The sequence below is a fragment of the Oreochromis aureus genome, linkage group 15 (assembly GCF_013358895.1).
Source record: "Oreochromis aureus strain Israel breed Guangdong linkage group 15, ZZ_aureus, whole genome shotgun sequence".
Taxonomy (NCBI): Eukaryota; Metazoa; Chordata; class Actinopteri; order Cichliformes; family Cichlidae; genus Oreochromis; species Oreochromis aureus.
This window is the reverse complement of record NC_052956.1, coordinates 17,090,753-17,107,355: the sequence shown is the minus strand read 5'-3', so window position 1 is coordinate 17,107,355 and position 16,603 is coordinate 17,090,753. Positions and strand designations below refer to the sequence as shown.

Genomic DNA, 16,603 nt, shown 5'->3' with positions numbered 1-16,603 from the left:
GCTGTCACAGGGTGAGAGGAGGGGTACACCAAACCTATCGCAGAAACCAATCACACTCTTACATCCACAGGAACACAATGCTAAGCACTGCAGTTACTCCAAAAAATATAAAAGCAGGATTTTTGTTAATTCTAGTTTAGTTCAACTTTGACCTGTGAGGTAGTTTGTTGTAGTCTGTTCACCGGAGCTGTTGATCAGTTTCTTATAAGTAAAACACAAACTCAGAATAAGAATAGACAGGGAAGTGGAATAGGTTAGAGCAGGTTTTATTCAGTTTCTACATATTGCTTCATTTCTAGGCTGTTTTACTGAGCGGCTCAAAGCAATCCTGAACTTCCCAGCTTTGGTCGACGATTTTAATTAAAGCCAATAAATCGCTTTCACCAACTCGATACAGGAAGTATCTGAGCTCTGCACAAGGGACGATCAACCCATTAAAGTTACTTCAGTGCTCCAGTTTTCTTCAAATCTTTGCAACCATTCAAAACTTGGTACAATCTTTAATGGAAAAACAATCTTTTTAATCACATGTGTGACTGCGGCTGAATGCAAAAAGAATACATTTCAAATTCCACAAAAATAAAACTGCACAAAAAACGTTGCCTAGTGCGGCCGCACCTTTAAAGATGCCCATGTTGCCTTTAATACAAGGGCGTTTGTTGGAAGTACTATACACACGAGCGGGGCTGTTATCTACTAAATATCTTCTCTTACAGTAGGACTAATGTAACAATATAAACCTCTGAGGTTAAACTGTGTCGTTTGCAAAAGCAGGACTTGAAGAGGAACATTAGGTTAGCTTCAGGGTTTCAGGTGTGTTTTGATGAATCCAGAACATTCTCTGGTCAGAAGACGATGCAGGTTCAGGAGTAAATCCAGCTTATTTGACGACACTGTGGAAGAAGAAACGAGAGATGGAGATCAGAATCTATCACTGATCTGAACTCTTATCCACAGGCTGTTAAACGTCACGGAGGGCATTAAATCAATGTCACAACAAGTCAAAGTAGCAGTGCTGGGTTAGGAAAAAGGATATCAATAAAATCTATCTTTTTTAATCCTAGTACTCTTCCTAAGATTTTTAAAATATTCCTTTAATTGATGATTTTCAGCCTGCTTCAGTCCTCTCTGACACTCACACACTGGTTTCCTTGTAGCGATCCAGAGCTTCCTGAGCTACCACCTCAGAGAACTTGGGGTCGGTCCAGGGAATTTCGCCCGACACGGTGAAGTTCATGGGTGGTGAGTCGAAGAGCTTCACGCTCACTTTGGTTTCTCCAGGCTCCTCCTCCCCATTAGGCTTCTTCTCAGAGTCCTTGCACATCACCTGTAGCATAAGGAGGTGGGGGTTTTAGCTTTTCAGTGGGTTTCTGCAAGTTGCAGCTGAAACAAATAATTAAAATGACTGATGATAAAGAGAAAAATCATTTCTGGATCTTTCAGAAGTTGGATAATTTTGCAGGATTTGGTGCTTTTCTTTGTTTTGTAATAGCTGTGGGCAGATATTGGTACTTAGACACCTAACATGAGTTTTTCAGGTGATTAAAAATAAAAGGGTTGAAAAGCATAACTATATCTAGATAACAAATTACAACCTTAATATTGCATATTTTAAATTAAGGTCAAATGAAGCAACAGTACTTACCGCCTGAACACTGAAGATGCCGTCGCTGGTGTTGTTTGCCAGAGAAGACACCCAGCCGAACTGCCTGTTGAACAAATCCAAGATGGAGGAGGTGTTGAACATCTCCTCTTCAAACCTCTTCAGGAGGGAGTTGTACTGCTGGGTGAAACGCTCGGCCAAGGCCAGAGCCTCCTCCAGCTCCTCCTTCAGGGGGCCCTCCAGAGGTTTCTTCCCGGAGCAGTCTGTGAGGGGAAAACATCATCGTGGAGCTTGAGTAAAGTTGGAAAATCACTTAACTGCTACATATATGCAAGACTGCACATAATGTGTAGGTATGAATGTACTTGTATGTGCATATGGGCCAGTGGTAGGTCATTTGTAAGTTGGATGAATATTGCTATCATTTATTAGACAGGAAAGCAGGGTAGGATCTCATAAGTTTGTCTTCCTGCTTCTTTTTGAGCATAAATTTGAGTTACTTATATTCAGACAATAATGTATTAGATTTTTTTTTTTTTGCTGAATGCCCATATATGTCAATTGTACTTTATTCTTTTAAATGTTTGAAATAAACGTAGCTAATTTTGTCCCAGCAACTGAGCTACATGAAGTTTCTTAGCCTCACTATTGCAACAGTTACTACAATATTTCAATGTAAGGCAAAAAGTTCATATGCCACATAGACAAACACCTAAAGGAGCTGCTTGGTCATGGAAACTCATGCTACGAAGCTCCGGGTGCACAGTTTATGTGCTGATATTACTGCCAGAGGAGGATTGGAGCTCTGCGTTGTGTTCTATAACTTTGTGGCTGAGTTGCTTTGGTTCCTAAACTCTTCCACTTTGCATTATTACCACCTACAGTTGATCATGGAAAATCTGGGCGCAAAGCCATTTCCTGAACTGACTTGTTGCAGTAGTGGCATCCTATAATAGCACCACACTCAAATTCAGTGAGGTCTTTAATGAGCCGTTCATTCACAGACTGCATGACTAACTGTTTTACTTTATACAATGTGGCAATGGGACTGAAAAACACCTGAATTACAAGAATAAGAGACACTGCGGACCACTACTTCTGTCCAGATCGGAGTATTTTAGTTAGGACCACCACACATAGAGCCTGGATATTAAACCACTGATTTAAAAATGAAAAACAGGGAAACAAAGAGTTCCAGCTGCTTTTCATTGTTTAAACTTGAAACTATAATTTATAGCTAGTTCAAATCAACTAGCTGACAGATCCTTATGAGTGCAAAAACAAAACAAAGCTCTTTGCATTTTCCAAGAGTCTATAAATAGATGCTTTTGTGTCAGAGCCCAGTTCTGTCCTGTCGTTTAATGGAAGAGTAACAATAGGATTATCAACACAAAGGAAGAGATCACATGATTAAATTACACTCTCTTTGACATTATAAATATTAATTGTACTGCTCTAATCAAGACATCCCTGGATCATTATTCAGGTCTCAGTGCTTCCTGCCAGTCGAATTTGGATGAAAGGCAGTTTGAAGAGGCCCTCATAGCTGTTAATTGGCTTATTATATATTATTTTTTTAAATAATGAAGGATGATGTTTTAATTTATTTTGGTAATATTTTCCATATGCTCCACCTCAACTATTTCTATTCCTGTATCCATGTCAACAGTGTGAATAAAAGGTATTAGTCAATGAACGAGACACCATCTCACCAATGTGCTGGATTTCTTTGCACTTCTGACACTCGTCGCGGAACTTGAAGCAGCCGGCCGAGTTGCGACGGATCTCTCTGCAGGTCATCCTGCCGTTACCGTAAGGTTTGGTGATGATCACGTCCTCATTTACGTTACCATCTGTGTGAATGACACAAACGCACGTTATGAATGTTTCATGTGAAAATAAAACCCAACAGTGATGTGCTTCTGCACATGAATTTAATTCTTCTTGTCTGAATGTCACTATTGGTCATGTGACTCCACAGAAATCAGAGAAGATTTGCTTTTTATTTAAGCTCAACCAATCATTACCTAGTAAGTTATTTACAAACCAATGCAGCAATGCCGTTTACAGCTGCATAGGTATATATGCATAGGTATATATTATATCTAGTATATACATATATACACATAGTTATAGCCACAAAACCTCAATTATGCATTTTCAATTATATCATAATTTTGACAAGAAACCGCCTAACAACATAATAAAATCACAGACCAATCGGTACTCTAATGGCATTAATACAATTTTATGTTTATGGTCTCAAGCTATTACTTGAGACTATAGTCTGATCACGAACCTGTTCACTGAGATCAAAGATCAAGTAAATGGTGGATAGTCAATAGTCACTAAAGGCTTCTATATACCCTGACTACCTTTTGCAACCAGACGAGTTGCTCCCCCCCTGCTGGTCATTAGAAAGAATGCAACTTAAGGGTCCACAAGTGATGTCCACATTTTATAGACAGTCTGAAGTTAGACTTAAAAGCTCTCATGACACATTACTTTCATTAAAACGAGGGGTTTGTGAGTTTACAGTGTGTGTGATTTTGCAGCTGATAGCTCTCTAGATACTTTCTGAACAAAAACATTGAACCCGACAGAAAAACCGACCCTCATTGGGAACAGTGTCACTGTCCATGTCCATCATGGAGCCCATGGAACTGAAGAAGTTCCGGCTCATTCCCATCATAGGGGAGAACAAGTTTTGGAAGCCGTGGAAAGGATCGTGGAACAGAGAGCGGATGCTTCTGCCGTGGCGAGCGTACGGTGACAGGAAGTTAGGCAAATAGATCACAGGAGGGCTGTAGTGCACATGATCGGCCACCTGAAAACAACAAATACAGAGACCGAGCTGATGCTGGTACTGATGTAGTGAGTGTGTGTGTTTGCTATATACTTGTTCAAACAGGAAGTGGTGCTTAAAGATTTATTCTGCATATAAACAAGCAAAGGTAAACCGTACCTTCATGCTATCTGTGAATATGTTGTCCACGCCGTCGGCCATCTCTGTGTATTTTTCCTCCAGGTTCTTGAACTCTCTGTTCTGCCGTTGTCCTTCTTGCTCCAGGATGTCGATCTTCTCTCCGTTGATCCAGATGGAGAAAGGAGATGTTCTATTCAGAACCTCCTCCAGCTGCAGACCGAAGGAGCAGCTTTCATTTCAAATCAAACTTAAAATGTCTTTCATGGCTTAATATTTCAGGGGAGAGAAGAAGAATGATGAAGGGGAAAGGATGAAATATGCATAGTGTTGTATCTCCTTTAGTGTCTGACCTGACGTCCCACCAGTCCAGATCCACTGCTGCAGGTTCGGGAGTAGTATTTCACACAGGTGTTCTTCAGACAAGGCTTGCACTCCTCCCACAGAGCCTTCATGGTCTCGTTGCAAACCTCCTCCTCCTTCTCCAGCTCGGCCTCCATCTCCTGAGCTGTACGCATCGCTTCCTATACATTAAAACATCCAACTTTATTCTGGCCCCACCTTTGGTAAGAATTATCTCCTCCTTTTGTGTTAAATGTGAGAATCGTCAGTTTAGAGTTACACGTCTGCAGTAAATTAACTCAGGAAATATGTAAGTTCTTATCTGCAGCAGGGACAGATTTATTTAAGGGAAAAAAAGAGAACACTTTCTTGCTGTTAAACATTTAAAAACAAAGTTTAAACCACTGGAACATTTAAAAATTACTTTTCTGTGTGTTGTGGCCAAAAAAACTCAAATCCCTAGACATCTTTACTTCACTTATTTCCCTACAGCATTGCCACCAAAGGTACTGTTAAAACATATAGTACTTAATATTAGTGCTACCTCTTTCTTCTGCTTGGTTTTCTCCAGATCGTCCAAAAACCTCTTGTGCTCCTCTGAAGATTTCTGCATCACACTCTTCATTTCCTTCACTCCATTAATGGCATTTTCAATTTGTCTGTCCAGATACTTTTCTCCCTGAATGGAAATCTCTGTAAACCACAAACAACACGCAGAAAATGTTAACTTCTATAAAACGTTACTAATATTATATGATGCCTGTTCTGTTTGTTCTGCTCACTGTCAACTTCTGCTCAGGCGATTATCCTAAGGGGTCTAGTATGTAGAATCACAGCACAAATGTAACACAGACCTGGGCATTTATTCATTATCTTCTCAGAATAAATTTAGAATTAATCATTAAATTAACCTCAGCACCCTGTCTGTCATCCACAGACTCCAGAGTCTGTAGAGTCCCAGCTGCAGTGTATTTTATCACCCTGGAGGAACCAAAAGACATTTGAAGGGCAGACTAACAGACCACAAATGTGCTCATGCAGATAGAATATCAACTAACCTGTGTCTAGACACTACACGGACCTCCATAACAGTAATGCATGCATATTGCAAGCCCTTGGCATTGCACAAATCACAGAAATTTGACAGACAAGGAGATCTGTCATGAATACTAAATATCCAGGCCTAATTGAGGGGCCTAGATTTTTGTCGGTTATGGTAAACACCTTTGTTTGTTTATCTATTTCCTTTAACTATTTTTTAAAATCTTTTAAGCTGCTCTTTGACTCATCTTTAACAAATATGCTTGAAAAAATGACATCATCTTCAATACCTTTAGTTTTATAGCCCTAATGGAAGATTCCTATTAGTGGAATACCATGAAAAGAAATCTGTTGCCCTAATGAAATCTATTTAACTTCTTAGAGGTTTGTATACTGGAAAATGGCCGATTAAAAACAATTTATCTAGATAACCCTAACATTACTGCAGTAACTATCAAGTTGTTAACATCATTAGATCGATCCTTTTGTGTGAACTGGCCCTTTAAACCCTTTTTTCCACACCCTGCAAACTTACGGTTAAGATCTTCTTTTGTCGGAGGAAGGATACAGCTGGCTGAGGCCACCAGAAGAGCCACCAAAGCCAAAGACTCTTTCGAGCCTTTCCTCTTCATCATCATCATCATCATTAGCATCCTCTCTGACTCTTACAGGGCCAGCAGGTAATGATGTGAATATGATGCCAAAGACCTGGAATGTAAATCAAACACACTTTCAGTCCAAACCGACTCCGGACTGTGAAAAATGTCATTGCACAGACTCCTTATCTCCAGCAGAGGGCGATGGAAGCTGGAGAAAAAGCAGGTGGGGAGCTACGCAGTAACAAATCATCACGTTTGCTCAGCGGTTTTGTGCCCTTACACGGCAAAAGATAAAAATAACCAATCAATAACACTAAATAATTCAAACTGATGAACATCTTATTCGTCCCCAGTTTCAATCATTCAAGGATGTTATGAGTTCAGATCAGTGTTCTCCTGCGACACTGACCAAAGTGCCTTTCATTATATAATAGAACAGCAGGCTCTTTCTCTGTTTACCCATTTCTTCTCTGACGTGCGCTTGGTCAGCTGCCCGTTCACCCAACAATGACATATTCAGCAGAGGATGTCTGTGGTGTATGACCCCCCCTGCTCACCCTGACATGAGACAGATAAAGACAGAGAAATGCATCAGTCAGTTGGACCAGCCTTCTCTCCTCTCTGTGCAGCTTTTCCCCAAGCAGCATAAATAATCTCTCCCATGTGGGAGTCTAATCTCTGCTGATTATTTCTGCAGTCAGCAATAATCCTTATTTTCTCTAAAAACACATGGCCACATGCAGCAGTCTAGCTGAACTTTGCTGATTCACTGAGTTTTTCTTGAGCCTTCTGGAGATTAGTCTTTATCAGGATTAGCTCAGTGTTTAACCATCCATAATAACCAAAATTACACACTTGTGTCAACCATTAGATAATGCGTGTGCTTGCTTGACACAAAACATGACAGAAAGGAAAAAAAATCTACTTAGAAGACTTTTTTTAAAGGATTTTTTTGTTTTGTTTGCAGAACGCACACAGTGGAAAGGCTGCCCACTTCTATGGTGATTAAACCGGACGTAGCTTTTGCTGTGGATCAAATTTGGCAGAATTACGACTAAGAATCTTTCAAGACTCTTATGAAACCATTCACGCTGATTTAGAGTTTTGATTGAGCAAAAGGGTAGCTACGCAGATGTTTTCAGGCTTAAAGAGCTAAGTGATCGCATAAAAAGCAGATATTGTTTAATATGAAAGTATGCTGAAAACATTTAAGGAAGGATTCGTTGGTTTCCAAAAATCAGGAAAATCACTGATGTAGAGGACAGCCAAGGTCTTCCACAAGATTTGTGAATGGGCAAATCTGTCATGTTGAGACAAGATAAACATCTTTTTCTTTCTTCTAAACTGCTGAAAATGAGATTCACACAAAGATGCATTTACACCTGTAGTTCTGTTCTTAATGAAATTGTCTGCATGCAGACACATTGCAAGCTCCAAGTACTTCAGGTGAAGCAAAGCGTTTGCACACCCAGTATAAAAGCACAGGTCTTAGGAGTGTCTTGCTCATCTTCTACAGTGTGTTTTTGTTTGCAGTCGTTCGCCCACAATCTCCTCCTGTTTCTATGGAAACAAGCAGAGTACAGTATGCATACAAATCTGCTGCAACACCCCAAAACGGTCAAGAACTTTTGCATTGTTTGGTAGTTGATCTGTTTATATTTCCTGATCCCTTTATTTATTCAACCCTGTCCTACTGAATGTATTCAATCATCCCACTGAAAGAGGGCCATTCATTCCCATGACTCTGCATGGGTTCAGTCAAATAAGAATATTTAAGATGACCTGCAGATCAGCTTACACACCCTTCCCCAGAATCAGTATGAAAACTTTGCTATCTTCGGAAACTTTTTGGGTCTCCTTGCACTATATGGTCAAATGCCCATACCGAATTAATTATTACTAATCAGAAAAGGTTTATGCCATCTTAAAATAGTTTAAATTTAGATTTTTTGTGTCCATTGTCTGTGTTCTTGTTACAGTACACAGTATAGTCTTAAATCAGCGCTGATGTAACCTTCCTGGATATTTTTTTCAGTCATGTCATCAGCTGTTCTAAATTCAGCAGGGCTGGACTGGACGTCCACCTGGGAGCAGAAAAAATGTCCCACTTTCTCCGGCTTATATGAACTTTGTGAGTTTTTAAACATACAGCAAACACAGTGAGGTCATTATCCACATAATACTAAACGTCCAGCTTAATTACGGCATGCCAGGAACTAGAAGGTTTGTAAACACTATTTCCAATCCAGCCTTTTGTAATGAGAGAAAAAAATAACGAGTAAGCCCCGACGTTCAGTGAGGGGAAAGAATGAGCAATGCTGAAATGAAAAGCACAGACAAAGCCACAGAAAATTAAACAGAAAAAACAGTGAGAGAGAGAGAGAGAGATGGAGAGAAAGTTAGGCAAATAAAAAGTATTAACAATGCACGGGCCCAGTTGTGTTATTTGCTGAACAACAGCTGCAAGGATCCTGGTTACACAACTGAAATACCAACACTCCTCCTCTCCAGATGTTCTTCTAGAAAGTTCAGCATTAGCAGTATGATATCAACATTTGCTCAGTCTCCCACACATCACCTTTATTTTCTGAAAGTATTTATTTACCGTTGTAAATATTTTATTTGACACTATTAAAAGACATTTAGTACTGAGAAATGAAGAATAATTTTGTTCATTTTTAAGGCAAACCTCTGCCACTTTAAGCATCGGGAACACAACAAATTTGTTTGTCTGATGTTGTAGTTTATGTTTATAAAATCAGAAAAATACAAAATATCTTGCTAATTTTGTTTTTTGCATTTTGTTATTGTAACATTTATCTCATACAGATTACACTTTATACTCTAAAATAGCTTACATTACCATAACTTTGTATTTATGACGTTGTTGCCCTGCAGTATACTGCTGCACAGCTATTCGCACATTTCACTTATAAAGTTTAATATTTTGCAATGATTTAATGAAATTTCTTTCATTTTATTCTACTATTTCTTTATTAAACTTGTCGTTTATTCTGCAAAAGTGTAACAATGACAGTGAAATTACCCAGGTATTTCTAAAATATCTTGCCTGATAGATTTGCTCCTTTTGCTTCTGTCCCCCCATTAATGACTTTCCTGGTGCTTAAATAAGAAGAAAAAAATGGACTAATCTGTCAAAAATGGGACACTGGCCTCATTATTTAAAGTGTTTGGGGACTTCTTCACCCATAGGACTTAGGCATGAAGGAATCAGGGCTATTTCTATTTCTAAACCAGAAAATGTAACAATAATAATAAAGATCCAGCAATGCTTTTATAGTGTAACATTTTAAAACCTGCAAACATGCATGTGATTTATAATTTAGTTTTATGTTTTTATTATTATTTACGCACCAAGCACTGCGTAAAATGCTGAAGCGTGTTATTGAAGTAAACCACAGCAGGACGTCATCCTCCCTAATCCAGTTGTTTTGATCCAGAGATGGAGGTCACACCCATGAGTAAGCAATTTAAACAGCAATCACCTTCAGTCAGCACGACCGCATGAAAGGGAATAACACGACATGCTTTAATTATTAAGTTAAAAGTGATTTTTACAGTCTGACGTTTTATCTGCAAAACCTGCAAAATGCAAACGAGGTCTGTTCTGCTTTGTTTAAATATGTTATAGCTTATATAAAACTGTAACCACCACAATCTGCACACAAAGACACTTGTTTTTTATTTTATTTTTCTGTGAGCATCGCCGACCTGCAAAAAGCAAAGCTCCTCTGACTCACCTCTGTTTGTTTCCTGAGACTCCAGCTCGTCTGAAGCTGCCCCAGGCTCGCTGCTGCTCTTATTTATACCAGCGGATAACGGGGACGGTGCAGACATGTGATTCACTGACCAAGCATGCTGCTGCCGCCGCATCCAGCTCTCAAAAGTACCGCAATGTGAACACCAACTTCCTGCGTTACGCTTCAAAATAAACATTTAGAAAACAAAACGAAAATATTTTCATGCAAATTGCTAAGTTTCAGTTTAGGAAGTGCAGTTCAGTAATTCTACTTACCTCTTGTAAATTTTTAACAACAAATATGGATAGACTTGCCAAACGTCTTTTCTTTTAAAAACTGAATCATCTGAATAAGTCTGAACTGTGCCTGACAGAAACCTCCAAAACTTGATGATTAAGATCATGTAATAACACTACAAAATATAAAAGCACAACCATTCAGTAGTTAGCACTGACATCTGCTTTCCTGATTAGAAAAAAAAGGCAAAAAAGAACAAAATAATAAATAAATTATTGAACAGCAACAATAACAGAAAAGAACCATTGAAACAAACTGATATTTTAAAATGATGCATTTAGTAAAAAGATAATATTTTTGGGCTGTAACATAAAATTAATAACAAAAACTTTTCACATATATATAGACCTTCATATAATATGTATTTATGACATTTATTATTATTTTATAGTTTGATTAATACATTAAAATATAATTGATAATAGTAACCTAAAACTAATACAACAGCAATAACAATATTAGACTCCTACACCTTTAATGTGGTACATCCCAGAATGAATGAGGGCCCTAAAATAAAATAAAAATCAGGCCAGTTAATTATGTTGAGTTTTTTGTGTGTAAAATACCTTTTTTGTAAGATGTAACACACATGCTCCTATCAAGATAGTCTTCAATTAATATTTTGTAACTGATTATATGTTATTGTGTTCACTAAAGCGCTATTTAAATTGAATTCAGATTCATTCATCAATTTGATGTACTTTTCTTCCCACATGCTTCTTCCACAAATTACGGAAAGCAGACTTTTATTTTGATATAAATAATTGTTTCCTGTCATGGTTGCCTTCAATTGTTTCTGGCTTGACATCAGTGAGAAGACTTTTCCAGAAGTTTTTTGTCATTTATTGGCACCTCTCAGAGGTGGTGAGCAGACACAGAAACATTTGACGCATCCTGACAGTGACTCAACATTTAAAACGTTTCTTTATCGGCATTTTACCAAACCACACTGGAAAAACACTGTTTCATAACAACCAACAATATACTGCCTGTAATAAACTACTGAGGATGTAAGCTTCCTAATGGATATACTATTATATAAGTATAAATAGAAAAGTACACAATGTAATATTTGGGTTAAATTAGTTTGCTGTATCATTGTATATACAGTGTTTGTGTTTAGTCATAATCACATGATTCTTCTGCAGTACTTTCTCTGCAACAGATGCAGTTCAAAAGGATTTACACTGTTTAAAGAAACAGGATTCTTGATGTCTAATAAGAATGAATGAGGAATGAATGAATTCAGAAAAAAGGAACATTTGTGCTGTTCCCTTTGCTTGAGATCTGCTGTAAATATATGATGTGGTTGATCTTGCTGAATGAATTCGGGCTGATTTGAAAAGACTTGAAAAGCTTTGTTTATTTCTATAAGACAGGAAATACTAGTGTTGAAGTTAAGAGTGTGGGAAATACTGAAAAAAATGTTACCGGGGGTTGTTGTTTTATTTTTTAAAGCTTCACTTAACACAAAGACCCAACAAGGCTGGAGTTGGCTCCTGTTTTGCTGATGAGAGCGAGTTTTCAGATAAATTCAAGGACTAAGTGTTATCTTAAAAATAGATAATTCTGAAAAACAAAAGCTCCCAAAACTGAAAAACAGAGCTGCATGTATTTGCTGATGTACAGCTGATGTTTTGCACTTGCATGTTTGTCCCAAGAGAGCAATGTCATCCAAACTCCAGTTAAAAAAACTCAGAGGTCACCGAGATTGTTTTGACAGTAGTCATTCTGCACCTGCTTTCCATAAGTGTGAGAGGGATTATGGGAATTTTAAACATATGACTCAGGAGTGTAGGAAAGTTAAAACAGAAGAATACGCTCATGAATGCACATCAAATACAAATGCAGTTACAGTCCAAGTGTCTTTAAACACAATTAATCCTCCTAACAAACAACTTACAAGGGCTTGTGTTGTCTCAGGGCACCGATGTTCCAGTAAATCTCATGGACACGCACAAAGACACACAAACACAGCGGGTAAAACACAAATTCTTTTGTTGTGCGTCAGCTTCAGTCGTGTCTCTGCCGAGCTGTGATCGGCAGTGTTAGTTAGATGTTAGTCTTTAAACAGCTCTGCAGCTTAAATTGTGTGGTTTAGATCAGTCTAACGCAAGTACAGACTAACCTGTTGTCAGCCCACAGAGTTCGACACTCCTTAGTAAAGTTGTTCATAGAGGCATCCGTGTCCTCTTAGAGTCACAGTAGTTCAGTGGTTTGATCAAACTGTTGTTAAGCCCTTTGGTCAGGCAGGAGTTGTAGTTGGAAAAATACAACTGTATGTAACTAAAATTCATGAATTACATTAAACAAAACAGCAATAAACACACAGTATACTAAGTTCCCATGTTTGTTTGTGAAAGTGTAAAAGTAAAGTTGCTACACTAGGTGGCACAAACTCCATTCTAATAAGGTCTCCTCCTCCCAGGACTTAAAGTTTGAAGACTTACAGTGAGGGTACTTGACTGGATTGTTTAATGCTTTCCAAACATCATTAGCACACTCGTGATTACATTTCCAACTTAAAATATTTTACGTCTTGACGTTGAAATAATAGAAAAATTCAGATGACAACAAGAATTTGGCATTTATTTATTTTTAACCTATTTATATTAAATATAAACATGTTAAATAGTCTTATATTTAAGCCATTTAATCTGTGTAGCTACAAGCCAGAGCTGGTTATTACATAAATAGGCACACAATTCTACAACACTACAAAAAATTGCCAGTGTTGGTTAACAGTTAATTGCACGTGTACTGTACTGTAGTGCCTTAAAATTTAGCAAACTATTTTAAAATATTTTGCTTAGATGCACCTTTGTAGCCTTGGATTTGACTTCTATATGTGGTGTGTATAATTTGGTTTACAAATATAAATGGAAACATGAAATCTCAAGTCATACAGTAGTAGTATTAAATAATAATAATATGGACAACAGCTCAGCTGCAGGATCTCACTGTATCTGGATTAATCACCAACATTGAACCCAAACATCTGTGTCAACATACTGAGTCAAATATGGTAGAAAATATTCTCCATGTTTCACGTGTGAGTTGACCATGACATTGAACAACAACATAGCAAAGCTTTAAAGGACGGTTGGGACCCAAAAGCTGGCGCTCATGTGGTGATTGTGACACAGTCACACTGTCCTCTTCTCTTTGTATTCCTGGAGTTTTGTTGTTTTTATAAAACTCTCTGGAAGGTGTTTCATCAAATCGAGATGATGTTTTAATGGAGCAAATTGCCATCAGAAGACTGTGAAGGATGAGATTCTTGGAACATCTTGTGTTGTTCATTCTTGATGATTTTCATCTCTTTTGAACTTACTCACGGCATAGAAACAGCACATCACACCGCTGTATTAAAAACAGCTTTTAATACATTTATATCAATATTAATGGGCAAGATGAGAGTATATTGACAGAAGAGCAGTTTTCACATAGCAGCGGCTCAGCATTTCAGCATGTACACACGCTCGAGATGACCTACTGAAGTTCAAACTGAGCATTAGAATTGGGTAAAAAGTTAATTTAAGAGTTTTGAAAGTGGCATGGTTCTTGGTGACAAATGCGCTGGTCTGAGTATTTTAACTCTGTCCAACTTGGTACTTGCAACGTGTAGCTAATGAAGTGTTCTGAACTCTGTTGCAGGTGATGTATTCAGGGTAACACCTTCTAGCTACCTTCCAGGGGTCACCACAGGGGCTCATTGGCCTCCACCTTACTCTCCCAGCGCCATCTTCAAAATTCTTTGTCCAGTATTTCTTCCATCTTTCCTCTACACATGGATAAGCCACCTTAGCCTTGTCTCTCTAAATTTGTCTCCACACTATCCTACTGTTGCTCCTGGTCATCCCCCCCCCAAATCTTAGCATCTTCCTCCAGCTCTGCCTCCTGTCTTTTTGTTAGTACCACAATCTCCAAACTGTACGTCATCCCTTTACCAGTTCCTCCACTTACTGTCCTTCCTACCCATATTGTGCCCCCAGTGGCTGGTAAGACAAATATAGCAACAAAATTAAACTCGGCTGTGCTTAAATTCTTTAAAGAAGTCCTTTGAAAGAACCAAAGCAAAGATTCGGCTCCTCTGAGTTGTGGGCTGACATTAGACAAGGCATGCAGGACATCTGCTGTATGTAACACAACAGTAAGAAAGCAATGACCTCACCCTTCCGAATTCCTGACAATGAGAGGTAACAGAGAGTGAAAGCGAGAGAAATACTATACCAGTGAAACATCATACTCAGGTATTCTGGGGAATGTGTTTTAAATTTACAATTTGTAATTTGCAATAGAAAACCAAGTCGGAAAGGTCGGATGAATTTGTCATCTGCAACTCACATTAAGCCTTTTGGGCTACACATGACCTGCGTGATACTGGCTAATACTTGAACTTTCATCATTTGACCAACTGATTGGTGAACACATCCAGTGAAGCATTTAGCTTCCAGAGAAACATATATGTTACTCATTTTATGGTGTTGCTTGAGCAACCATCTTTGTTTTGGTCAAAAAGTGCCCTGTAATTATTATTGCCACATGAGCTGATGAACACCAAAACAGAGGTAAAAGAAGATTAGCCAAACATTTGCTAAGATGTCAAAAACATGTCTTCAAATGTATGGAATTGGCTTTAGCCACATACGCATATTTTCAAAAGAAAGGATATTACATTTCAAATTAAGCCTCACACACTGTGGTTTACAATTTCTCTTTCCTTTCACAAAGGAGTAGACACCAACTAAACCCCGGCCCCACTCACAGTTTTTGGCACTAACTGGCCAAAAACCAATTTTATAGATCAAAATCAGACTTAAATGCAGTTCCTAATTGACTCGTACACTACAGATGATGTGAGATAAACCATCCACACTCACTGATGCTTCCTTTGTTTGAGCTGTGTGATGTAGTTCCAAACGCTACAAGGCAGCAAATCTTTTTTCACAATTCAACATTTTAACTTCACGCAGACCAGCAGCGCTCCCGTGACGCTAACAGTTTTATGGCCTGGAATTATGTTCAACTCGTTTTCCTCAGTTTTGATGATTTACCAGCAACCGAGTGTTGCTAAACTAATTATCTGTTGCGTGACCCATAGCAAATGTACTTTACACCCAGTGTGAATATGCGTTAGTTCATACAGGTGTTGACAAAGTGTGGTGTACTGTTGCGTGTGTGTGTGCCAGGCTGCCAGGCTGTGGCTGTGTTCACTTGGATAACTACTGAACTGAAACCATCCAGCTCTGGAGCCAACCCTCAGTTGGTGCCATGACTTTGAGTATTTCAGTATATACACATGCAAGCAGAGAGCTTACTCCGCTGATGTCTAACACAAAACATCATTATCAACAGGCTTAATTGGTCCCACTGGTGTGCTGAATGACCGTGGCTAACAGACCATGGGAGAACTTCAAACATTTGGATGATTCTGGTATCAATTTAGGGAAGAATGTGTTTCTGTGTGGATGGATGTGTGAGTTCGCTGGAATGTGAGTCAACGAAGTTGATTAAAAAACCCAAACTGCACAGAGTGATTAAAGGCCGGTGGGTTCATACTATAAATAACCTCATGGAATTCAAGCTTTTTAGAAACTGTAGCATCTTTTTTATTGAAGAAAAAGAGCATTTCCTGGGGCTTTGTTTTAGATAATGACAATTTGGCAGCACTGAAGTATCCAGATAAGAGTATTTACTATAGTAATGACTGCAAAGAATGTCCTTTGGGCTGTTACAGATTTCTGTACTGGAAAGTGCAGTCGTCCATTTTCTTAGCTGCTTATACTGGCGGAGCTTATCCCAGTTGCCACAATTTATATGAAAACACCTTCGTATTATTTTTCTCACCTATTCAACATTCCTTTACATGTCAGCCATATCTAGGAGGTATGAGTGTGAATGGTTTTCTGTCTCTCTCTATTAGCCTTGTGATGTACTGGTGACCTTTCCAGAGTGCAGCCTGTCTCTTAGCCCCAGGCTTCATTAGGCTCCAGGTGTCCAGTGGGTGTAAATGTTTACATCTGGAGACTGTGGA

The 16,603-nt window shown here is 38.6% G+C and overlaps 1 protein-coding gene across 1 annotated transcript; it reads right to left on the bottom strand.

Moving 5' to 3' along the window:
• Nucleotides 1–249: 249 nt before the first annotated feature.
• Nucleotides 250–10,373, bottom strand: clu (clusterin). The gene is made up of 10 exons (XM_031728369.2): nucleotides 10,270–10,373; nucleotides 6,445–6,617; nucleotides 5,413–5,561; nucleotides 4,880–5,050; nucleotides 4,569–4,739; nucleotides 4,217–4,430; nucleotides 3,316–3,456; nucleotides 1,646–1,866; nucleotides 1,140–1,327; nucleotides 250–893 (listed from the first exon to the last, which is right to left on the bottom strand). Exons 2-10 carry the CDS (start codon nucleotides 6,560–6,562, stop codon nucleotides 881–883), a joined length of 1,386 nt encoding a protein of 461 aa, XP_031584229.1. The 5' UTR covers nucleotides 6,563–6,617; nucleotides 10,270–10,373; the 3' UTR covers nucleotides 250–880.
• Between the last annotated feature and the right edge of the window lie 6,230 nt (nucleotides 10,374–16,603).

What these genes read in the sequence shown, in the direction of transcription:
- clu (XM_031728369.2), bottom strand. Translation starts at nt 6,562, where the DNA reads ATGCTAATGATGATGATGATGATGAAGAGGAAAGGCTCGAAAGAGTCT. An exon ending in AAACCAAGCAGAAGAAAGAG is followed by an intron (nt 5,051 to 5,412) that starts GTAGCACTAATA and finishes TTTAATGTATAG; the next exon opens with GAAGCGATGCGTACAGCTCA. An exon ending in GCATCTTCAGTGTTCAGGCG is followed by an intron (nt 1,328 to 1,645) that starts GTAAGTACTGTT and finishes CTTATGCTACAG; the next exon opens with GTGATGTGCAAGGACTCTGA.